This window comes from Calidris pugnax, unplaced genomic scaffold, assembly GCF_001431845.1.
Source record: "Calidris pugnax isolate Ruff unplaced genomic scaffold, ASM143184v1 scaffold4, whole genome shotgun sequence".
Taxonomy (NCBI): domain Eukaryota; kingdom Metazoa; phylum Chordata; class Aves; order Charadriiformes; family Scolopacidae; genus Calidris; species Calidris pugnax.
The window spans coordinates 4,188,202-4,213,931 of NW_015090781.1; the positions used below are offsets into that span (position 1 = coordinate 4,188,202).

Consider the following 25,730-nt stretch of genomic DNA (forward strand, 5'->3'; position numbering starts at 1 on the left):
TCAGGTTACAGTGACCCATGGGCTTTGCAACCGAGAGGAAGGGTTTCAGAAATTATTTAGCACATATGCTACACTGCCCTTGCTTTTAAGTCATAACACCAAACACAAGTTTCAACTTCAAGTGGCGTCCAAGTCATAACTTTTGTTGGCCCAATAACGAAGACAACCTCATCCAAATCTTTTAGCAAAAGAGAAGACTAAGTATGAGACAAGGCCCTACCAAATGGGCTCACACCTATCTGCCTGCAAGGCACATTAAATACCATTTCTTATATGGGAAAAGCACTGTACAATACAGTAAATGCAACACACTTACTTAAGATTAACTTAATGCAGCTTGATGATGACTACATAGAGCTACAATAAATCAAATGTCAGATTCCCCCCCCCCTTTCTACCTCTGCCCTATACACTGGCCTTTGAAAGCAGAGCTTACTTTCAAGGGGTACTCCATTTGCAGACAAACATCACAGGAGACGGTAACTTTAGCTCAGGCCATAGAAGTGTTCAGCAGAAAACATCCAGCAGGACATTAAACAGGCACCATTGTTTGGAAGCTGGTTTTGACCTTCCTTGTGTAAAAAGCATAGGGCCATTTGACTAGCAAAGGGAAGGTGTTTCTTCCCTACAAAGCCATGCGAGAGAGACAAGTCAAGGTTTTTCCCACTCCAGGATAAGAAAAAAAAAAAACCACAAACCACCATTTAAGCATCTCTAGGCTTAGCAAGCAACCCTGTTCAGGCAAGGTTTGAAAATCAAGTAGTCATCTAAGCCTTTTCGTATCTAGCCAAAGTACAGCTAAAAAACACAAACCAGGTATATGATATGCTATACACATCTATACACACAAGGAAGCTTGAGATACTGGCCCAGCAGTACAACCAATGCACACTGCCCAGTCTGATGGGACTTCTCAGCCACACAGCTAACAAGCTCTCTAGCCATGCTTCCTTCTTTTCACTGAAGAAACAGTCCCTGCTGCAGGTGACATCCCTAACACCTTACATCACCTTTGCTTATCTGGATCAGGAGAAGAACAAGCTCAATTCATACAGTCACAGATATAGTTTCACAACACTTATCAAGCCAACATAAGCATATAGTCAGATGAATTGGTACATGTGCATTGTTCAATAATCTTATTTTCTTGAAAAGTATATCTCCATGTTCTTAGAAGTCATAACTACATCTTCTAGGCTTGCTTGCCTACGCTAAACAGGTACCCAAATTCAAACAATAACTCATGAATTTTTAAAGTTGACACTTGAGAAACTTTTGCTAGTCTTATTACGTGCTATTCATAGGCTCAGCTACAGCTGAAGAGAGAAGTCATAGTATTAAAGTCATTCCTGTGTTATCCTTAGCCTAGGAGAGAATAAGAGTGTCTGTTTGGAGTCCCACTCTTGGAACAACTAAAACATGATTTCCTTGCTGGAACAGTTTATACAAGCACCCAAAGCAAATGATGCTTTCTCCACCACCAATCAGTGGTTTTTTTTAAAAAAAATATATATTTTATACACACATATATAAGAGCAAGATCATAGCATGGTGTTCAGAGCTTCAGATCTCCTTCCTTGTTTACACAGACATTAAGAAGTCTGGCTGCTAAGCATCAGAATATGGTCTTAAGAACTGTAATCCAAGTTCAAGCATGTTTCCTTAGAAGAGTCATATTTCTGGACCCACTAATTAAATTCAAACCCTGACACTCTCCATTTATATCTTCACATACCATGTGATTCAATACAATACGATGTGAACTGTGCAAGGCAGAGAGGCCACATTAAAAGAAAATACAAAGGAACTGTAATTTGGAATTCAGACGCTTCTTGCATTATTTAACAGCCCAATTCCCTTGGCTCCATAAGCCATTAGCCAAGACAGGGATATCATGGGTATGAATATAAGTTGCCACAATAACCAGGCTTGTTCTGACAGCAGGAACACCCACTATTGACAATGAGGAGCCCTTCAGGCTTGGAAGGGTAGATGGTTGTCCACTAGCCTTGACACAGTTTACGAAGTTAAGACATTTCCCCCCCTTCAATCGTAACAATTGCTTTAAAGTGGGTCAATTGAGCATTTTATCCTCTACTAGTTTTGCAAGTCACACAGTCAGTGTCCAGAAGACAAGCATTTCTGTTCATACTAGCCAGAGCATTTCCACACACTATCCTTTTGGACACCACATTAAATCACTGGCCAGCAACCGACTGCATTGCTTTCAGCCAAACGAGCATTAGGCTTTCAGACAGCAAACAAAAGTTAAAAGAAAAATAAATAAATACAATGCACGGTCATCATTGTGGATAACCCGACTCAGAACTCTGGGAGATGGATGTGAGTCCCAGATCAGGGTGCCCTGGTTCCCCCAGGCTCTGGCATGCCCTGCACTCTCCAGAGCCAGCCAGCCCTGAAAGCCCTGCATGAGGAGCTACCACGACATCAGCCTTCAACTCATATGGCTCCAAATGCCAGGAGCTCCTCTGGATGAGGATACACAAGTCACGAGTGGGCTGGAAACCAGTCCTGGACAACAGCTTTGGATTAATACACAAGGAGCACTGGAGAGGAGGAGGAGGAGGGGGAGCTGCTGGAGACATGCAGTTATTCAAACCAGCTGCTAACCCGCTCCAACCACTCACATGTACACAGTCTCCTGGGTTTGTTCGGGCTGACTCAAAGCTACCAGGCATCTAAGAGTTAAAGTACACAAAAGATATCTATACAAACACTTGCCAAAAATATCATTTTCCAAGTGGAAGCTGGCTATTTCAGGGATGGCAGAAGGGATTTCATCTTGCTTTTACGTTACAGGCTCTGCCTCCTTGCCTCAAAATTCCCCAATTAACGCTTCTGCAAGAAGTTTTGAAACTGTGCACGGCCACGTATTTATCTACGCACATTCTCCCCCCTCCCTACCGAGCTCTGGGCCACAGGCTAAGCTGTCAAGCCAAGTTTCATCCCAAGCAATTTTTAAATACTCATCCTATAAATCCTCCAAAAAAGGGAGTTCGTAATGGAAACGCTGACAGAGACTTGAAGAGACAGCAGGGCAACTATATCAGTCTACTATACATCAGCTTCATTAGCTGCAGATCCTTCTCTCCTTCACCTTCATTTTCCATTAGCGTACTTTGGCTAATTAATGCACAAAACCCATGAAACATTCTTACAGTAGAAGGCAACATTTGGCCCCCAGCCCAAATCAACATTAAGAAACTTCAACATCCTCAGCCAGACATAGTAACTGTACCAGATGGAGCTAACGTACAGTTACAAGTAGTGATGAGGAAACTGAAAGAAGAGGAACACACGCAAAAAAAAAAAAAAACAAAACAAAACAAACAACAAACACCCGGACCATTGGAAGAGGGAAAAGCAGCAAACGTGTCTTACCACTTTCGTTTTTCTCAATGACATCCACGACCTCTCCAGCCTGGAGGCTGATCTCAGAGTTCTCTTGCTTCTCATAGTTGGACACCACCACATATTGCTCCAGGATCATGGGTTCAGAGCTAGCATCAGCACCTGGGGAAGGGAAAAAGCAAGCCGTAAGCCAGCTTCCAGCCATGGCTCCTCGAGAGCGACCTCCGTCCATCCGATTCACGACAGGCCAACTTGTCACCAGAGCCAAGCGAATCAGCAAACAACCTTGGCTCGCAGCATATCCCCAAATGGCTGGCCATATAGAAACAGCCTCCTCTGGCCCACAACCCAGCAGCACAGAGGGACATTGGAGAGAAGAAGAAGAAAAAAGGGGAGGGGAAAAAAAAATATAAAAATACGAGAAGGAGCTGAAAACAGTGAATTAGTTGCAAAGTTTCATGATGGATTCTGAAAATAAACCTCTTCCCAACATGGTTTCCACAATCCTTGCTCCCATTCAGAGAGAAAAATCCTGGGCAGAAGTAGCATAAATCCACAGCTGAGCCATCCCCCCCAGCAAACCCAAAGAAAAAACAGCTCTCCCCTTGGCGGCTCAGCTCCTTCTCCACTCTAAAGGCTCGAGCTGAAAGTCAAGAGGGGGCTGTAGATGCCAATCATATTCGTCTGCGCTGCAGCCCTTAAATAGAAACACATGAGCGGGATTGAAAGAGAGGGAGGTGGGGTGGAGGGAGAGAGGGGAGGGCGGGGAAGAGTGTTTACTTGAAACAGAAGAAAGAAAAAAAAAGAGTTATAGCGCCAGATCCTTGCTCAAACCCGGCCACCCCCCCCTTGCCTGCCCCCCGCCAGCTCCGCAGTTCCGCATTCCCCGCGGCCGAGCAGCCCCCGGAGGGAGCGGGGCCCCGGGTGCCCCAGCAGGCACACAGCTCCTGCTTCCTCCCCTCTCCATCACCCTTCGGCACCTTTTGGGAGCCAACCCTCTCCTCTCTCTTCATACCCAGGGCTTTCAGCTCTCAGAGCCATTTATGAATGAGCGTAGGGCTCTCACACACACAGGGGTGAAAAAAAGCGCAAAATAACCCTTCTCTTCCCTTCTCCCACATGCCTGGAGTTATTTCTTGGGGGTTTTGGGGATGGTTTTGGGTTTTTTTGGATTTCTGACTTTTCCACCCCCAAATCAAAATCATGCTTTTGGAGGTGGAGCTGCAAGGCGGGCATGACGCTGTGCCAGATGCAGAGAGGGACCTCCTCACCCTGCCACTTGCTGTAGGAGACACATCTCTACACTCTGGTCAACATAAACAGTGAGGTCAGGGCCCCCGTACCCCTAAACCCAGGCACAGACTGACCGTGCTCTGCCTGGAAACCACCTCGAGGAGTTCTCAAAACCTTTGGGCCACCAGCGTCTCTTAATTTGCCCTCCCTTACACAGGCTTCAAAGCGTCAAACCAGAGCAAGAAAGCACCTACAGTTTCTAAGAGGCACCAGACACATGCCTTAACGCAAAACTATTTCACAGGTTTCCCAAATTACAGCAACACGTATCAGGGCAGAGTGGTTTGGGCCAACAGCATCATTATACATTTCATGCAGTAAGAGGCAGTTCCTGTCTCTCTAGATTAAGACGCAGATGGAAAGGGGAGACGGCAGCAGATGGAGGACCTGCCGCAAGTCCCATCTCACATGACGGGGGCAGAGCCAGGAGCAGGCTCCAGGTCTCCTGAATCTCTTGATGACAAATTGGCTACGAGAGACGGGAAGGAAGCAGCATGGTCTGAAACTGTCCACCAGACAAGTCAGGGGACTGACAGCCAAGCACAGGATGCTCAGCGCTGTATTTTCAAAAGCGGCGTGTTCATATGCGTTTGGGCTGAAGATGCAAAGTGATTCCACAGACAAATAATTAGCATCCCTGCCAAGAGAGAGGTAAAGAGTGCATCAGCCATTAAAACAGCATCCTGTGAAATGAAAATCCTCGAACAAAAAGCAATTAATTCAACTGTTTCCTGAAAGGAAACACTATCACAATGCCTCCCTTTGGACCAGATTTAAGAAATCCAGAAAATTAGAAGACTTCCTTGCTCCCTAAGTGTGCCTCTGACTCTCCTCAGGTTACATAGGTTAATTTTCTTTAAAGAGGAGTCATCTCCTCTAGAAGTTTGTGTTTAAGACATTTAGCTTTTTTATGGATAGTTGAACCACAGCCAGTAGCAGGAATAGGGGGAGAAGACCATGAACTGACAACACTGAAATTTATAATAAAAGTTTTCACCATAGCTGTTCATTCCAAGTAAGCATCGTGTTTCTGGTCATGATGAATCAACTTGACTTGTGTGTTCTGGTTTAAACCAGTGCTAATTAGGCTATCTACAGCGTGACGAGGTGCTTTCCCCTGTTTCATACTGCTCCCCACAGGCCCTGCTCCAGTCCAGAATCGGGCAGCAGCATCATCTGCCTTCAACCTACTTAGGCAAGTAACACCTACAATCCCTCCTTTGTTTTAGCCTGAAGATAAATATCAGTTCTCTAACTAGAAACAAATACTGCACACATGTAAACGTAAGGCTGTGGCATCAGCAGAGGATTCACTGTGTGGAAAGGCAAAAGGAGGGACCAAACAGTGGCAAAGGCAGCAGGGGACATGCAGGAAGCTACTTAATAGACACCCCAAACATCTTCTTTCCTCTAATCTCCTAGACAGTTTTCATGTGAGCAAGGAAAGAAAAAAAAAAAAAAGCCCAAACCACAGCATTGGCTTGGTGGCAGGAGCAGTGCTTGTGTGTTGCACATGACCCTGATGGGAAGGAGGAGAGGACCAGGTTGGCAAACACCCCACCGTCAGCCACTGAGGCCACGCCAGGGACCATGTGCCAGTGGAGCTACCCTGCCAGGAAACCCAGAGAAGCAGCACTTCAAATCCACCTCCGCAGCTTTGACGTCAAAAAAAGTGGGTTTACAACAGTCCAGCAACATAAGTTGTACCCGCACTCACATCTGCAACCCAGCGGGACTTTATGATGCCATTCACTCCATCCTGCCATGGATAAGGTACTCTCTGTGGGAGGATTTCTTTGTCACTACAGTGGCTGGTGCAACATACACAACTAAAAGACTTAACAGAAGCTTCTGTAAGTGTTACAGAGCTCTCATTAAAAAAAAAAAAAAAAGTTAAGAATTCCTTGGCCTAGGAAGTAACCAAGGTCAAACTTGCTCATTCCCAGCTACAGCAGATCATGCCCAGAGGGTATCCCCCTTTGGAGAGATGGGGTCCCTGTGGCTCCTGGAGTGATGCTTGCCCAGAATGAGGCACTGCACAGTGGGGAAGACTTCAGTGAAGGAGGAAAGAAAGAAGGAAAGAAGACAGAGAAACTGCTCCTCCCAGTAACCAAAGCCTTAAACATTTTCTGGATAGCCTGGTTTAGGTTGTTACTACATTCCCTTCAGGCACAGTTAGTAGAGTAAAACAAACAAACAAACAACAACCACCCCAAATTTAACCCTCTTCAGCCTTCCATCCCTCACAAACATCTTTAGATGAATTACTCCTCAATGACACTCAGGATGCCCACAACATTGCTGGTACATTATGTGAGACTGCAGGTTTCCCCCCCAAAAAAGGGGATTCAAAAGACCAAGCCAAGCAACACCACAGAGAGCACAGCACCAAGTGCACCCACCACCCTGGGCGCTTCCGTATCCCTGGCAATTAGTTCAGGTCTAATTTGTAACACGGGACACAGCATCTCATTGCAGGTAACAGCCTGCTCAGCCTGGAGCACACCAGAGAAGAGGGCTGCAGAGCAGCAGGAGCTCCCCAGCAAGCTCACACACACACTGCAGTGTCCCCCTGATGGGACAGCCCCAGTTTAAAAAAAAAAATAAAATAAACAAAACAAAACCCACTCTTCAGCCCAGGCAGGAGAAACAGAGAGCAGAGGAGATGATACGGCTGATGTGGCAGCTAAAGTTCCCCCCCAACGCCCAAAAAAAAGCAGAATTAGTGTTTTTGGTTTAGCTTCAACTTGCAAGCCCCCCCCCCGAAAAGCAGAGCGCACGATAGATCGCTGGCTGAAATAAGAGTTTGCTTGCCTCTCCGTTTATTTTTGCCTCGAGTCCGTTTCCTGGTTAAAGTCTTGAGGATACCCCTCCTCCTCTCCATAGGGCTCCACTTTACAATCCTCCCGCTCCTCACCTCAGCGATTCCCTTCCCGGGGCTGGGCAGAAATGTCATCGGAGCTTGTGCGTGCCCCTCACAGCTGGCACTATGAAGTGACACAGTTTGCACCCTGTCCCCCTCGCCAGGCAGGGAGGAGGGAGCATCATTCCTCCCGCTGGACTCGGAGACCGGCAACTACTGAGAGAAGCCTCCTAAATAAGAGCGCAGAGCACCCGTTCCAAGCAACGTCTTCTTCCTCCTCCTCCTCCTCCTGTGTTGCAACAGCTAAGACCTAGGATGGTTTTGCAATAGCCAAAAAAATTAAAACCACCAACTGGACTCCAAAAATAAAATCATCTGGATATGGAAATCCGAGACTCCTGATCTTTGCCAGAGCGCTGTGTTGTTATCAGGCTATAAACATGTCTGCTCTTTTAATCCATACAGCGCACAGGCTTTTATATTCCCCTTTCATGATTATCAATCAAGTGTTTACAGATTCAGACTAAATGAATTAGTACTGGGCCGGTCAGTGGAAGTTTTGCAGAAGCGGCCAAAACCACAGAAACGGTCGGCGAAGGCCATGGGGATGAATCACAGCTGAGCCACCAACTGGCAGGTAATCCCAGCTCTTCCCGCCCGGACACAATGGCTGAGGACAAGCAGGGGGTCTGCAGAAGGGGGGTGTCCACCAAAAAGCACCCCCAAACCCCATGGGTTCCCCTGCCATAAAGTCAGAGCTCCAGAGTTTTCTGCGCAGAGGGAGGAGTAACTGCGGTAGCTGGGATCTAGAGCTGTGGTTTCTTGTTCAAGCCAATTCGTCAAGGGTAAGCCTTTATGTATCTCTGGAAAACTCCTTTTGGAGAAGGAGGAGAAAAAAAAAAATAAAAGGAAAAAGAATACCCAGAATAGCAGCAAGCCTACTCAAAGTCCTCCAATCTGTCTCTTCCCTCACGACAGCCATATACCCAGCTCTAAGCAAAGAGATTTTCTTCCCCTAAAAACTTTACCTCTTATTTCTTATCAGAAGGACCAAGTCACTATGATAAATAAACATATTAAAACTGCATGTTTTCTTTAAGCCTTCCACCAGAGACCTATCCCCAGGTATTTTAAGATAGAAAGCTTAGGTCTGCCTAAAAATTGGGTTAAGTGTCTAATGCACACAAGAAAGCAAGCAGACTTTACTACGTAAATCACATGAGATTGCAGAAGAGCTCATGATCTCACAGGGGTCTCCAGAAAGCAGTTCCAAAAATAACTAGTTCCTAGAGTAAGCAGTGGGATGAGGCTGAGGAAGCCTACAAGTCTCCTTGGGGACAACATGGATTTAGATCAAACCCATGTTTCTAAGCCTAAGATCTCTCTTCTATTCAGCAGGGGGTGTTTGTGGGTTTTTTGATTATTTTTTCCCCCTCTTCCCCCCCCCCCCCCCCGTAATATGCCCTAAACAAACAAGCCCTTGACTCATCTGGATACTCCTGCACTCCGGCCTGACTTCAGCCCCCTTCCCACTTAGCAAAATTCAGGCTATATCTGCACATCAATTGTTCTTGGGATTAAAAGGCCATGCAAGACTTGTGACAATAGGACAGGAGATTCATCTCCATCCCCTCTGCTAGACAGGAATTCCCCCAGTCCGGGCAGTGTTTGACTTGACAGTTCAGTTCTGGGCTCCCCAGTTCAAGAAGGACAGGGAACTGCTGGAGAGGGTACAGCAGAGGGCTACAAAGATGATGAGGGGCCTGGAGCATCTCTCTGATGAGGAATGGCTGAGGGACTTGGGTCTTTTGAGTCTGGAGAAGAGAAGGCTGAGGGGGGATCTGATCAACACCTATAAATACTTCAAGGGTGGGGGTCAGGAGGATGGGGCCAGTCTGTTTTCAGTCCTGTCCCAGGGACAGGACAAGAGATAACAGGCACAAACTTGACCATAAGAAGATCCATGTAAACCTGAGGAGGAACTTCTTTGCTGTGAGGGTGGCAGAGCCCTGGAAGAGGCTGCCCAGGGAGGTGGTGGAGTCTCCTTCTCTGGAGACATTCCAAACCTGCCTGGACACATTCCTGTGCAACCTGCTCTAGGACGACTTGCTTTGGTAGGGAGGTTGGACTAGATGATCTCCAGAGGTCCCTTCCAACCCCATGTGATTCTGTAACAGCAGTATAACTTGCTAGACCAATAACTTGGTACGGCAGTCCTGAGCCACAAAGCTTTAGGAACAGAGACAGAAGTTCAACACCACCCATAGTAGATAAAGGAATTCTTTACTATGAGGGCGATAGAGCACTGGAACAGGTTGCCCAGAGAAGCTGTGGCTGCCCCATCCCTGGAGGGGTTCACGGCCAGGCTGGATGGGGCTTGGAGCAACCTGGTCTAGGGGGAGGTGTCCCTGCCCAGGGCAGGGGGTTGGAACTGGAGGATCTTTAAGATCCCTTCCAACCCAAACCATTCTATGATTCTACGAATTCAGCAAAAGTCCAGTCCAAATTAAACAGTACTGGCAAAAGTCTCTTTGCGTCATTATAGATGAAAAATATGTATTTTGATCAGGTTATTGATGCACTATCATTTCTGTAGTTCTTTCCTGACCTCAGCCAGGTAGCTCTTCTATGAAGAGCAAACCAATTCTGCTGCCTTTTCGGAAAATAGTTTCAAAAGCAGATGACACCCCGCTGTTAGGCAGAGATAGGATTTAAAACAGAAAGGGAAGGGATATGACCATTAAATTTAGAAGACCCAAAGCCCAAGAAGTTTGGCCTAAAACCTTGTCCAAATGCCAAAGAACATCCAACACTAAGGCAAGCACCATCCACCTAGTGACGGGCAGGTCAGCATGCAAACCCTCTCATCCCAGGTTAGCAGCCATGATTAACGTGCAAGAAGTTCCTCTAAGTGAGCATCCATGCCTACACCTTCCTCAACTCCACAGCACTTGTGCTCTGCAAGCCTTTCAGTATGTGGGGCAATAGCTTCCTTGCAGAGAAGCTAAAAACTCTAATTTTTCTTGTTATATTTCTGGCTATACAAGCAGAAATCTTGTATTCTGCAGAAATCTCCATAAGCTGTATTAACTCCTTCCTGCCCCCCTGAGTTGCTGCTACAAACAGCTGCAGGGAGCCCAAGCCAACAGCACCCATTGCCACCAAGAAGGGAAGATGACCAGTGATCACAGCAGCAGAAAGTTAGCCTGATGCCTGGATTCATTCCCCAGCACAAGGCACACGTAGTATTTTCTAGCTCTTCTAAGAGCCAAGATCTGGATAAGCCTTCAAGAGTTTGGGACAAGTGGCAGCTTTAAGGTAGACCGTGGCTTCCAGCGCTGCAGTACGTGTCTGATGCACAGCTAAAACCAGCAGCAAAACACAGCCCCCATGGGGAGCGCGTTGGGAAGGAGCTTGGCCCATGGTAAATGGCAGGCACTCTCTCAAGCGAGCGCTCCAGTCCAGTTCTTCCTTCTTTGCAGTCCCCAGCAGCACTTCCAACAAAATCCTGACAAACGGACAAATTCAGCGCTGACCTTTGCCAAGTGGAACTTGTTAGTCTCGGGATTTTTATTTTTTATTTTTGATCTGCTAGGTTTTAAGACAGAGCCAAGAAAAATTAGAGGCAGGAGGGTGAAAGGAAAAAAAAAAAAAGTTGAGTCCTCTTTTTACTCCTTGGAAAGTTGGCTCTACAAACAGTGATTCCAACCAACTAGGTTACAGGTAGCAACAGTTAAGAACACTTAAGTATTCTGCCCACAAATCTGTTAAACTGCTTGGAGATTCTCACACAGCTGCTAGACAGGGTCTTCCACCAGGCTGAAGTCACCTCCACAGTCTGGCACTTGCCCGAGTCCTGCTCAGGGGTGCAACGCCTTCACATTACTCCACATGGCCCAAAGCAGACTAGCCAAGGAATTTAACACTAGTTGGGGTGTCCCACCACAGCACCTCTCAGGATCTGGCTGTATGGCACCCATCTTTTTCCAATGTAGGAAACTGAACCAATCCTTGGGTAGAGTCTCCACTTCGTGGAACAGTTTCACACCCTCAAGTGTAGCTCGGGCAGCACAAAATTGGCTTCTGTTCTAGTCTCCAGCCTCCAGCCTGGGAGATCATATTCAAATTCAAGTCTGCTCCATCACCCTGCTGCATTAGGATGCAGCCTATGGCAGTTTGGACTGAGAAGCAGCTGTTGGAAACTTGGGATTCGTTTGGATGAGAAGTAAACTGAAAAGCCACATGAAGTGGAACAGCTAAGAACCTGTCAGATGCACCAGAAGACTTCCGAGTAGGATTATGTTTCAACATTCACCTTCTTGAGTACCATGCAATGCAATTAATCACTTACATTTGCACAGATATTTCTGAAGCCAAACCAGCAACATGCATTTAGCTAAAAGCAGTCAACAGAAGGGAAGAAATTTGCTTCTATTAAAGATTTCACTTCCTTGCCCTTCAAGGAGGGTGAAAACCTTGGCATTCAATTTGTCATTTCACATTTAGCAACATGAAACATTCCCAACAGACACAGAATCAGAGAAACTCAACCTCACCCCCAGCCAGATAATCTGAGGGCTTCTTGTCATTCTTCCCAAGTGACACCACCTCTTCTGTCTCCTCCTCAACTCATTTCTCTCCTGTTCAGTCTCGTTCTGTTTTTCTGCCTGAACTCCCTGGTGACCTATCAACCACCAGGCTCCTGTGACCGAATACTTCAGATATTTCTGCACTTTTATATCCAACTACCACCCTGAAATTAGACCTGCTCTGCTAAGACCAGGCAGAACCACCACAGGGATATATTTAACTTCCATCAAGGATAGCATTTCTGAAGTCACTGCTTACTAAAAACCACAGACAATCAAGCACTCATCCATTGAGGATGGTGGGATTTTGTTCACATACTTTGAATGGGGCATGAACTTGAATATTTATGAAATCAGGTATGGAAAGCAGCAGGAGTGTTTCCATCTTTCCTTGCCTTAAGACCTATGTGTGGCCTTAACTGCCTGGGTGATGACCAGGCCAGCATCCTGTACAGACACAGGGCCTGTGGCTCATGATCATTTATCTTAAGCCTGAAGGCAGAGAAGACCTCTTCTCCGGTATCCCACATCAGGTGACAAGCGTTTGCAGAAGAAATCCACTGGTTACTCAGGAGAAGTCTTGATTCCTTATACTAGAAAGCTTAAGTTTTGCCTTGTATTGGACTACTTCTCCCCAGACCCAGACACCTCACCTAGAAGTTGTTTTCCCCCTTCCTGAATCCTTGTGACAAGGAGTCTCTGCTCTCATGAAAGTTTTACATCTTCCTCAGAGTCCCAGGTTTTCCACATAAAACCTGTTCTACTTATTGTGGAAAAGCAAAAGAGCATTTCAGAAGTTGTGTTTCTCTCCTTTATCTCAAGCCACAAGATTACTCAATTTTGCTCCTCTTCTCCATCCCACATGGGATAGTGACAAAGGAGCTGTGTAGGTCCTTAGCTGTGGCCAGGGTCAACCCACCACAAGAGGGGAAGCTGCTTTGGATTGTGACTTTTGAGTTGGGCAAAGAAGATACAACACAGCGAACTACCATCCACTTCTAGCAGCAACAGCAAGGTGAGGCAGCAGGCAGAAAAGCAAAGCTCTTCCTTATCAGAAATCATGCATCATGAAAAACTAACACACATGTAGATGACAGATCCTGGATATCCACTGCCAGAAACTCACATTCGAGACAACTCCAAAACCACACACAGTTTCAATCACAGACTTCTTTTCAATAGCATGCAGAACACCAAGGCACAAGAATTTACCTGGAGTGACACTCTTTTTTGGAGTCTCAGACAAACTGGACATCCAAACTTGAAATCCAAGAAGAGGGCAGCCATGAAAAGAGAAAGTAATTAGAGAAACAAGAAAACAGTCATATGGGACAGATTGAAAGTTAGTCAAGACAGCTTAGAAAGAAACATTAGGTTTTCCTTAAGAGTGGTGTTGGCATGATGGGGACTCAATTAAAGGTCAAGTCATAAGAACTACCCAGTTAATTTTTTATGTTTTAGGGGACTTTCAGAACTTTTGAAACTGATCTGTAGTGATCCGATCTTGAGATCTCAGAATAAAACATGTTCTGAGTGCATTCCCAATAGGACAGGGAAAGCATACCAAGAGACAGTTTGACTCATTAAGCCTCAGACCTGCAAAAGTATTTAGCTTTGCAGCTGTTAATGATCCCCAAAAGACCAACAGGCAACTTGTGGAGATTGAGCTTAGCAACACATGCGAGTTTCTACAAGCATTTGTGTTTTGTTACCCTAGAACAGCAATAAGGAAAATAATAATAGACAAATAACACTCCACAGAGAAGAGTACAAAGCTCAAAAAAAGGTACATTCAAAGTTTAACTAGAAATACTATTGTTTTTAGCCAATGAATGAGGCAGAAACCCGATTAAGGAGAAAGCCAATAGAGTTGCTACCAACAAGGTCAAAAGATTTCCCTCCCCCTCCATGAAATGAGGTGTAAATACTCGGCTTGGGATCCTGGGAATAATCTTCAAATGCTAAGTGGTGGGGTAATTTTGTTTGAATAGACTGGAAGCACATTTTAAGAGTTAGAAGGTTTGCCCCCATTTCAAAATAAGAACCAGCAAACACTGCCCTTCTGTGGGATGAGGGAGATAAGGACAGTTGTTACTCCCACATTGTCTGGGAGAAAGAACAAGGAGAGGTATTTGTATGATAGGCCAAGAATTTCCTAAATTCTGACAAACAATTCCAAAATGCAATTTTAAAAACGCATTTGCAATGGGGAGCCCAGTTCTGGACCCATCAGTTTAACAGCGGAGGTCACTCTTCAAACACTTGGAGTGAGGGGCAAGCTCTACTGGTGGCCTTGTCTATTTGACTTGATATTCTGCAGGTCAAAAGACAATCAGAAGACAGCCAAAAATCAGTAATAGACGTAGGAGAAATTGCTAACATGACACAAAGCATTAAGAAACAGCTTTCAAACCTTCCCACTGGAAGCCAGAAGTCCAAGAAACACACTCCTGCATTTCCTTAGCACTAAGGGAACGGTAAAGTTTTGAAATCTTTTCTTTAAACCAGGCTCACAATTTTCATTGTATCATCAAAACAGGACCAGAATTCAGACAAATTTGGTGTTTTGCTTACTTTTCAGTCAGTTCTCAATAGCGGCAGTCTGGAGAAAAAACCTGAAGCCTCCCAACCATCTAAACTCCCAAACCCATGCACTGCACTGTCACAATACAGTACAAAATACACTGTGGGAAGTTATGATAATTTACTTTGGATTGCCGTTTAAGAAAAAAAAAGAAAGAGGCTCTGCATTGGTTGAGTACAACAGGAAATCATTTGGCAGAGTAACTTGTGCTTCAGCTTATGGAGGGAACATACAGCATGTTTCTATTACAGGCTCGGGGCACGCATGGAAAGGGTGTGAAGGAGTTGTTGTCAGCAACTTGTCTATTAGCTTTTGACTAGACTTCCACTGCCTTCAGGAACAGGATTGTGAACTTCAGTCAGCTGTCAGATCTTTTTCCAGACAGAAGAACCTGAATATTGCAGCGATAAATAAAGCGGAAGATTTATCTCAGGAACAACTAGGAAGATCTCAAACAGAGTGCCCCAATCAAAATACTGCAAAAAATTGAAACAGGCAACATTTAAAGATAGAGGGAATAAGCTGTGCTTAACACAAGCTTAGAGCGACCCTGGATCTGTCTGCCCAAGAAGAAAGGGAGTTCAAACCTAGATCTGCAGTAGCTGTGTCTACAAATGCCCCCTGAGAAATCTCAAGGAACCAAACTCACTATAAAAACCCAATTCTGTTAGCTACTATCAATTTTCTTAAAGTTTTTTTTTTAAACAAAGTGGGGTTTTTTTCCCCTCTCCTTGTCAAAACCATTGGTCTCCGCCAGAATAAAAGGGCAATCGATGTATTAACTGGTAAACAATCCCATAGGTCCCCAACGTGGGCTCCCCAGCCCCAGCACTTCTCAGCTGCCCCAGCCTGACAGCACTTAGATGTGGATGAGGTTGCTTCTGAAGCAGAAGACAGCCAGCATATTTCAGCTGCTCCTGCACATCTGCTTAGCATTAAACTTCCTTCTTGGGGATTTTTTTTTTTTTATTCCAAGACGTTTAAGCTCTAATTGCTACCAGCTTTTAAGAGTTCCCCCTACAAATAATAAAAATATCAGACATTAGTGATGGATTCCACTTCACAGAGAGCTCAAACGAAGAGCCGCGGAGGGAGCCAGGGTACGGGGAGGAGGTCAAAGGCCCCCGAAGCACGCTGTGCCCAAGCCAACAAAACACAAGCTCTGCACGGCCCCGGGTTTCCCCTTTAGGACAGAGTTTTACTGGAATTCTGCATGGGGCTTGGAGCCGGTTTCCAATGGGATTGGTAACGGTAAACGAACAAACCCTCCGCTTCCTGCCTCTCCTCTCCCCCGTCGCCACACGGCCGAGCGCCGGCTGGTCTCAGATGGCTCAGAGGTGGAAGGGGGGGGGGAAAAATCTCAGTATTTGGAAGGGAAGTTAAAGTTGCTTGCTCAAAGCAAGCCACTCCTAAGGCAACGGCATCCCGGCTCTGCTCCTAACATCAACCCCCACAGCCCTTGCCGCCGGCTGCAGCCGGAGCCAGAACAAACCCCTCCGATCGGAATTATTTTTAAAAAAAAAGCTCAAGAGAAACACGGGTCCATAAATTACAAACTCAGCCGCAGGGGCGAGGCGGTTGTGAAAAAAGCAGAGAGGAGGCTCTCCGCCGGAGCACAGAAATAGCAGCAGGGCAGGCGTGTCGCTGGAAGCGGCTGCTCAACCCCATCCCACCCCACCACGGAGGTGGGCAACCCCCAGATGGGTCAGCTGGGCTCCTCAGGTGGGGAGGGAAAGGAAGGAGATAGGGGGGGATCAAAGGATTTAAAGACATAATTAAGCTGGTTGCTGCGGTGAACTAAACACATGAAATGGACGATTTTATTTAGATCTTTTCTGCTGCCAGAGAGACTGGTTTGTTTGCTGCTCCTCCCACCGCTGGCAAGAGAACAGGCGCCAGACTGCTGAGGACCAACGCTTTACACTTGTGATACAGCCCCACTCATCTCATTTTAGCAGCAGACTATTTGTCTTGTGTGCAGTTAGAGCAGAGCGAGCTTCAAGGAAAAAAATACAAAAGCTGGAGTCAGTCTAGAGTCAAACCCACAAGTTCAATGCTACTGACGTCCAGGAGATGCTACATTCACGGTTCACACCAGCACTGCACATCCAGCTGGGTCCTGGTCCAGCAGGTGCAGAGAAACTCCTCCTCCACAGGCATTTTAGCAGTAGCTACTGGTGCAGGTTTCTTTTTAAGCAGTATTACTGACAAAATGTTCAATGGTGAGTCCGGGATCCACTATTTAATACTGCTGGAAAGGCCAGAAGGAGCACCCTCCTAAATATTCACAAAGCTGCATATTGTCACCAGGGCTACAGGGACCTTTAAAACAAACTTTTTAAAAAACTAGTGTCTGTATAGCTGTCTAGCCTGTTAAGCTACATATTGCCCAACAATATTCCTGCAGTAATTCCAGGGAATTGGATCATACTGGTCATGAGTCTCAGTGTGGTTGTAGCTGTGGCCATGCAGCCCTTGCCCCAAATGATTTCTGGCATAGCTGAGAAGCTAGCATGGGCCAAAGTCAAGCCTCAACAAGTGATCTGGATGTGGCTACCTTACTTTGGAGGGTAAAGAGAGTTTCATAGAACAGGTCATGTCTGTATAATTAAAGTTGCATTCCTTGAGAGATAACAGTCCTAGGTCTGTTCTCATGAAGCCCTATCTTAAACATCACCTGGGAATACAGAAATCTTCCTGCAGTTGTTAAGGTGCACCTTGAAATACTGAGAAAAGGATTATAAGAACAAGCTGCCATGCTGAAAAGATGCTAAAAATCTAAAAGGCTGCCCCTTTCCAACAGTGATCAATTCTGTAGGTCATTAGTACCTCCATGATGAGGTACTACTGGCTCAGTTATTTAAGGACCACAGTGGTGAGTGCAGCTGAGGATTTTGCCGATTTATTTTCCAGATATACACCCTTCCTGTCTTAATTGGAAGGGTGAAAATAGACTAAGCAGTACAATCTTAGAGTAAACTGAAACTATACTGGCTTTCTGGGACATCAACGATCTGTGCTCCACTCCACTTCAGAGAACTTCACTGGTGGTCCAATAACTGGCAGTGTTTCCTCAGACTAGAGCTTTGGGAAGTAGAAATGCTTCTTCTACTCACCACTGTTCAAATAAAAGGCACTAAGAGAAGAATGGGGGTGTTCTCATCCCAATGGAGGTATCTGATAAGTCAGCAAGAAGTGGGCTGACCAGGCTGTTCCTTAGAAGTGGCCTACAGCCTTTTTAACTGGAACATCTGTCACACACGACAGAGCAGAAACAGAAGTTAAGCCTCTTGGCTCCTCCAGAACTTCTTGCTGGGATTTTGCCTCCACTTCTCCCCTCATTGCTTCCTTTCTGCCCTCTTCAGACAAGCTGAGGAACAATCCACCTGACAAGGTCAGGCTGGCCATCCATACAACCAACAACAGGAAGCAAAATGAGGAAACCTAAAACTGTAGGGTTTGTTTCTGCTCCCATCTGCAGGCAGAACACCATGCTCAGTGTTCCCCCATACCTTTGTGAGCCATCTCCAAACCCTTCATCCCCCAGACCTACTGACCATCTCTCGTCAGCCTGTCTCCAGGTTTTTCTCCTCTACCCCTTTCCCCTCCAGCTGGGCCTTGACCCTTTGGTTCAATGGGAAAGCAGTAAGATGCAGCAGCACTGGACTAGGAGGAGAGAGAAATACTGGTGTTGCTACCCTCCCCCAGGAATGGAAGCAGTTACTTCTAACAGAGAGTTGCTCTGATCCAGAATCTACACGTAGCTCTACAATATGGCTGCAAAACAGCTTGGAAAGAGGAAAAATGCAGATGAGCCTTGATCTGAATTGGAAGCCTTTTCACACATGCCTGGCTCCCACAATTAACTCATTCAATTAGTGGGAGAAAAACAGATAGCCACAGAAATGGGAGGATGGCACAGAAAGGTTCCAAGTGATTTGATCTTTTTCAAGCACTACTGCTCAAGGCTCCCTGTTGAACGGCACCATTGATGCTTCTCCCTCCAGGCTCCAGAGGGACCTAAACAAAACCAACATTTGTGCCCAGTGCCTTACCCAGGGTGAGCCTGGTCAGACATTACACTTCCTAGGTACCACAATGACAGATTTATTTGCTACTGTGATTGCTGGGCAGCCACCCCTGTCCCCTGTCCCTCACCAGAGCAGCTCAAATAAGCTTTCCTTGCTCTTATGCCTGTGGGATGCTGATGCCTTATGTTTAAAGTGTTTTAAGATAGTCCTTAAAGGAATACAGAGATATAGTCAATTTCCACCACCCCCCACTGGGAGTCTGCATTTTAAAGTTCTCATCCCTGCAGAGATATCTCCTCTTCTTTATACTTGAAGCAGAACACCTCCACTCCCCAGGCCATCTGTTCCGGAGGTAGTATCTTAAACAACTACATCTTGGGGGGAAAAAAAAAAAAATAAAAAAATTTGACTAGTAGATTATCAAACATGCAAATCCAGCTGAAGTGCATGAGTAAGAGGATTGGCAGCAGGCATTAAATAAGGCCATTAATTTTAGTCCTATTCCCCGAGTTCAGCCCCATCACAAATGGCCTGTGCGGTGCTTGTTCTCAGCAAGAGATGATGTGTTTGTGCAGGGGGTGGGGGCAGATGTGCTGAGCCACAGCGAGGAGCCCAGCGACCACCTTCCTTGCTCAAGAAGTGGCCGTTCCAGGAGCTGCTGGGGCTCCTCGCCTCCCCGGCACCAGGCTGCAGACCAATCTCACACCACTTCCACTTGCCACGTAAGCAGAGCTGCCTGGCGTACGCTAGACCCACACACGCACACACACACTCTCTGCTTGGAAAATGCTCACATCTGGCTTTCACGTGACTTGAGCGTGCCTCAGAAATTCATCATCTGGATAACTCCCTCCTGCAGGGGAGAAACCCACAACCAGAGAGCTCTTTCCCCGAGTCGGAATGGAGCAGCGGGGCGAGAGGACAGTGTGCTCCAAACTGCACAGTGACAGGCTCTTCATCCTTTCTAAGGGCACAAACCTAAAGAAAGCTTCATTGCAATATTCTACTCTGTTTACTGCAGCAAAACCCCATCCTAATCCCATTTGCAGACCCAGAAGTATCCAGGATTGTTTAGGTTTTTTTTGTGTTCTGGCAGCCATAGCTCATATTAACTCTTTCCACATGGCAAGCAAGGGCTGCTTCCCACATGATCGCAGTGGTACAGCCCCTGCACATACAGTTTTGTAGCAGTTCCCAGTTTTCTTGGGAAGTGCCTAGAATATCTGAATGCTAATCCACATCTACAGCTGTACAAACTGAGAGCATCACCCCTACGAGGGGAAAAAAAACCGCCTCCAGCACTGCTGGGGAAGAGGGCAGAGAAGTCTCAGCCGTTGCACTTGGAAAGTCACAGGTACTGACGTACACTAGCGTGGCTCAAAATAAATATAAAAAAAAAAGCACAAGAGTCAAGTCCCAACTGTGAAGAAATCACACTGCCAAGTACAGAAAATGTACTGCAGCATCAGCATGTCCAGGCAGCCTGTTTTAACTGGCAGCAGCAGACTGAGCCAGGCAACTGATGCGTGTGTTATAACTCCTGCTGAACACCTTCTGAGAAATGCTTCCAGCCACCTCTGCTTAGATGAGCCACTCCATCCAGAGCAGACTGGTGAGGATTTTGCCTGTCACGCACCCCGGACAGAGGCCAGCCAGAGTGTGACAGGTATAAAAGCACACAAAAAGCTGGAGGCACGTAGGGAGCGCTATTTTAGAGGTGAGTGCTCTCAATTGCCTAAGGACATAGAATCACAGACTGTTTTGAGTTGGAAGGGACCTTCAAGATCATGGAGTTCCAACCCCCCTGCCCTCGGCAGGGACACCTCCCACCAGACCAGGTTGCTCCAAGCCCCATCCAGCCTGGCCTTGAACCCCTCCAGGGATGGGGCAGCCACAGCTTCTCTGGGCAACCTGGGCCAGGGTCTCACCATCCTCACAGCAAGTGCTCTACCATCCAAGTTTCCTTCTCACAAGAGAGATTGAAGTTTCAGGTGCTTACCAGCCTGACAGTAAGTTATCTAAAACCCTCAGGTAAGAGTCTGCTCCTCTCAGCCAGCCAGACCTGTCTGTGCTGCACATGGGTTCCCATAAAGGCTGAGGATCCTCACCCTCCACTCCAGCTCCCAAGTGCACGTCTCACCTGCCTTATCTAAAAGATCAAAATCATGCCAAAATCAAAATGCAATACCACAGTCCTCTCTGTGCAAGAGAGGAAAAGCCCACGCAGGCAGTGTTAATACCATCTGCCACCAACAGACCGGGGAGGAAGGCAGAACAGGAGCAGATGGAGGAATAGAGAGCTCCTTAAAAACATGAGAAATGCCATTACACACCCCCTGAGGTACCGAGCGCTTTCTCAGGGCTCAGCAGAAGGCTCTCCGAGGCATTCACAAGGGTGCAGGCTGTTCTGGAGACACACCTCATACTTGCAGTCCTTCCCTGCCCTCTCCCCAGCACAGGGCTCTGGGCAGCATCGATGCTGAACTGGGAACGGCTGAGAGCACAAACACATTCCTTTCCCTAATCCTGTACCCTGTCCCCACACTTCAGTTTAAAAGCCAAGGAGCAAAACAAAGACCCACACAACACACAAACAGCTCTTGCTCTCTTATCCCATCATCCTCCCACCCCAGCACACGGGCCACCCAGAAGACAGTGATCCTATACATCCAATGGGCCACATGTCTTGTCAGCAGAAAACCAAAGCGGGACAGAATAAAGTCTCCTATCTGCTCTTCTCTTCAGTAGCCTCAGGCAGACATCCAAAGCATTTCAGTTTAAACAGTGACTTCGAAAATATGGTGCACAAGGAGAAGTGTGAGACCAGTTTCCTACTGCCAGAATACCACGGGCTGGATTTGGAGGCGGTGGATTGGAGTGGACAGATTCACATCTTGATTGAAGATGCAGAATTGGGTCACACACACACACACACAGATGCTGCAAGGAGATGATGTCTGCCTGACTTAGCTGAAGCTCTTTCTCAAATCCTACTTTGTGCCAGTGCACCTGAGCACAGAGCAATAGCCTGGCTTTGGAAGAAACACAGAGCGGATGTTCCTTCAAGAAGAACTTGTTAAAAACAAAAAGAAACCAGGAAAGAAAATGAGCTGCTTTGGGAATTATCACATCAGGCAAAGCCAATAAACTGAACAGCAGTTAGAGTTTCACTAGCTAAAGAAGAATAGCTCTCCATCATGAGAAGAGGAAGCTTTGTCATCAAGGACTGAATTGAGGATGCACATTAAGATCATTAACTACTAACTCCTTCCAGAACCAGGCCCAAAGATGTACATCCCCAGTAATTACATGCTGAGGTTTGTTTGGTCCTTGGTTGCTATGTATCTGCTCTCTCTATCCTTCTTTTATTACTAAATCCTTTATCCTCCTGTTTAAAGAAAAAAAAAAAAAGAAAAGAGAAAGAGCTACGTGAGAACCAAAATGTTCTGCCAGAATCTGCTGTTTTTAAATTCCATGCAGTAATTAGTACATAGAGCCAAGAAGGTTAATCGTATGATGGAAGAACAGATCCTGATTTCTGATCAAGAGCAATCCTGTCAGTACATGTTTGTGAAGTTACAAAATAGCGGCTGGCAAACTACCTAGTCCAACCATCCTCATCAACAGGCCAAATGGCACCAAGGAGCCAGTCTGCCATCACCATTTCTGCACGAATTGCAGAAGACAACACAAGGAACACAGCACCCATGTGTGATTCATCAGGGCACAAAACAAGAGCACGTGCCTCAGTCTGCAGTGATCATGTCGTAGCACAGATTTCTTACAAGGATTAAGACACCAAGCCACATGGTTTAAGATGTTCCTGGGACTTTGCCATGGGCTTGGACAAACTTAGGTCCCTATTTACCACCTTAAAAAAATAAAATTTACTTTCCACGCTGAAGTTTCCTTTCAGATGGAAGACAGGGAGACAGACTGCAGAGACAAACACCACAAGAGCAGAATGACTACCAGAGCTCAAACACCACAAGAGCAGAATGACTACCAGAGCTCAAACACATGTTCTAGCTTTGCTGCTATCACCTGGGCTCGGGTTCATGAAGCAATAACCAACTGTCTGCATCACTACTCACGCACTCAATGCGGGTAGCCCCGAGACATCTGCTGCAGTCACCACCCTCAAGGAAGATGCATTGCCTCACACTGGGATTCACGTTAGTTAATTGGATTTTTCAACATATTTAGTTACACACTCTTAGATTTGGCCCCTTTGAGGGCCCATTTAAAAGGTTCAGGCTTCCTCCGGCTGAATGGGGAAAATTGAGACAGATTTAACAGCCAACTGAGTAAGTTAAGGCAGCCCACAGCGTGCCAGCAGTTCTCTCCACAGCTCTCCTAATATTAAAAAGGCACCCACCGCTCCAGATGGCATCCCATCAATACTGCAGCAACCTCAAGGCAGAGGAAAGGCAGCACCACGCCTGTCCTAGAGTGGTCCTTCCTCCTCCCTTCATCCTCCCTCCCTGCAGCCATCTCAGAAATACCATCAAATATCTGTCAGGGCTGGAGACTGTAGGTTCCCTCCTCTCCCTGTACCCACGGTAGCTAAGTGCCTGCTGCACAGCTATGGAGCTGGCAGACAGCCCCCACACTCAGTGGCACCAAAAAAGCTGTGTCCCTAAAGTCACCACCTCAGTCCTGCAGCAGGTAGAGACAGCTCCAGCCATGCAGCCTTGCTGGGCCAGCTAATGGCTCACATATTTGTGACCCCGCTGAATGATTAAGCACAGAAGGGCTAGCACACACCATTCATTTTCTCTGTACCGCCTCAAAGGAGGCAGTTCAAACTGAAGTTAAGAAAATAAGGCTCATTTATAAAAATAATTAAAAAAAAAACCAAGCAAGCCGTGCCATGGAGCTGTAAGTGCAGGCTGGACACGTGCAGTGTGACAGGACCAGAAAGGTTAAGCTCTGAAGCGATGAGCATAGCTCGACTTATAGCCAGACAGAAAAAGCCACAAGTTAAGCCATTTCCCTTCATAATCACAAAGGAAGCAGAAAAAAAACTATCCCTAGTAACTCAAAGGAATAGCAATTAAGGCATCTCCCTGAAGCTGCCAGCGCATGCATCTTCAGCGTGTGAAAGCGAGGAAGAGGGTTTCCCTAGTAAAGAAGAATTAGGCTAAAGAAGCAACTCTTGCTGTCAGCTCCACCCATAAACCCAAGGCAGCAATCCCACAAAGTGGTCAGCCATGAGGGCCCTTGGTGTCATTACAATGATCTGCCAGTTTTTCACTCGGAGGCTCCACTTCCGTCACTGCTGCAGCTCTCTCAACTCTACTGCACTTCCCCGTTGAGGGAAAAGAGAGCATTACATGTGTTTCTATAAAAAGTCTGAGAAGTAGCTTCCAATGGACTCTGAAGTTTTTATTTACTTGCCAGCAGATACATCCTTCCTAGTTTTGGATTACAGGAGGGAAAGGAAGCCGAAGTCGTTGTCTGGGTGCTGCCATGTTCTGCTAGTCCAAAAACTGATGTGGGAACCAAGCTGAAGGATAGTTCTCTCTGCTGAAGAAGCCAAGCCTCATCAGCATCCTCACTGAGGCAGCCCTGGCTTGGACCAAATTGTTGAGTTACTATTTTAAGTGCTCAATTACAGGGGCTATTTAAATAGACTTCAGCTGGCGGATTCAGCCAGAGCACAGCCAGCTTGATGCAGGCAGGATCTGACCAACTAGAGAAAGGAGACACTGCTGGAGTACTGATGGAGCCATATGCTTGTTATTTTTTTAAAGTTTATTCCCCCTCACATGGAGGAGCATCCTACTGCAAAGCAACAAGGTGCCAGAGAAAGGCCAGAACAGCATCTTGAAGCCAGCTGTGCCCCCAGCAGCAAACAGGGCAGTCAGAGCAGTGGGAATGAGAAAGCAGTGAGGATTTTTGTTATGATTTCAGAAGGGGGTGGCCAGCGATGCTCCTGCTAGCACACACTAAGCACAAGGGCTTGATGGCCTGCAAGGCAGGTAGCAGAGATCCATGCCTCAGCTTTGAAAGGAAAGGTGAAGCAGCATCTCTTCTGCTGGGTCTGGCCCTGATGTTAGCATGGAGAACCACCTCAGATTGAGGAGCACTGAGACTCAGTGGGGAAAAGCTGTGGAGACCACATCGACCCCCTGTTGGCACCAAACACCAAGTCCCAGATGCTTCCTTCAGCTTTATGACTGGGGATCTGACAACAACTTTGGCATAAAATCAGCCAAGAAAGATTCTCAGCAAGGGAAGAGGGCAAGGTGATCTTACTCCACGAGTCTAAAATTTGCTCTTGCCAGCAAGGAGGGTGTGGGAGAAACATACTCCATCTTTGGGAGAAACATACTCCAACCACTTCTACAAGCCGCATCAGGATTAGCAGATGTCTCAAGGGTTAATTAGTTCACCATGCACAGATGGTAGCTGGTAGGGTTTGCAGAGTGGATTAACCTAATTTGTGGTTTGTAATGTACCATGCAAATATCCATTACTAGACTTGCAGCAATTCTGCCCTTATTTTGATTTGAGGAGAGAAAACCACACAATGGATGCTTGCATAGAAGTAATGCCCATTTTGAGTGACAAATGGGTTGCTGTTCACTTGGTTAATGCGATCAACAAATTGGATTCTGAGAAGTAATTTGTTCCCTTTTTGCTACAGAGGGTCTTTGGAGAGACCTAGAGGAGCCCATTTGTTGGAAGCACACGGGACATGCCCGCCGTAACCGCTCCTTACAGTTGTACTGAGGTCTCTTCGGCACTGACAGATGGTCACAGGCACCACAATTCAATTGACTGGAAATATGAAGGCAGCTTTCCAAAGCAGCTCTGCAGCACGTCAAGCAAAGCCCCACAAATCCAAGGTAACAGCACATGTGGCAGCTCAGGCCACAGCAAACGCCCATGCCCACGCAGAGCTCCAGTGAAGCTCCAGGTCTCCAAGCTGGCTGCAGGTTAAAGCCTTTATAAATTAGATGGTATCCAAGTAATGGCTGCGTGTTTATACA

At 46.5% G+C, this 25,730-nt stretch overlaps 1 protein-coding gene across 6 annotated transcripts in view; it reads right to left on the reverse strand.

The window, feature by feature from the left end:
- Positions 1-25,730, reverse strand: part of SH3PXD2A (SH3 and PX domains 2A) — a 271,290-nt gene that overhangs the window by 62,297 nt on the left and 183,263 nt on the right. For 2 of the 6 annotated variants that reach the window (XM_014959806.1, XM_014959787.1), the window contains exons 7-8: positions 13,330-13,377; positions 3,403-3,534 (exon numbers count right to left, since the gene is read on the reverse strand). In XM_014959806.1, the coding sequence (XP_014815292.1) occupies positions 3,403-3,534; positions 13,330-13,377 (180 nt within the window). Of the gene's footprint in view, positions 1-3,402; positions 4,019-7,582; positions 7,665-13,329; positions 13,378-25,730 lie in introns of those variants that run through there. The other 4 variants (XM_014959796.1, XM_014959822.1, XM_014959829.1 and 1 more) reach the window with 3 other exon arrangements.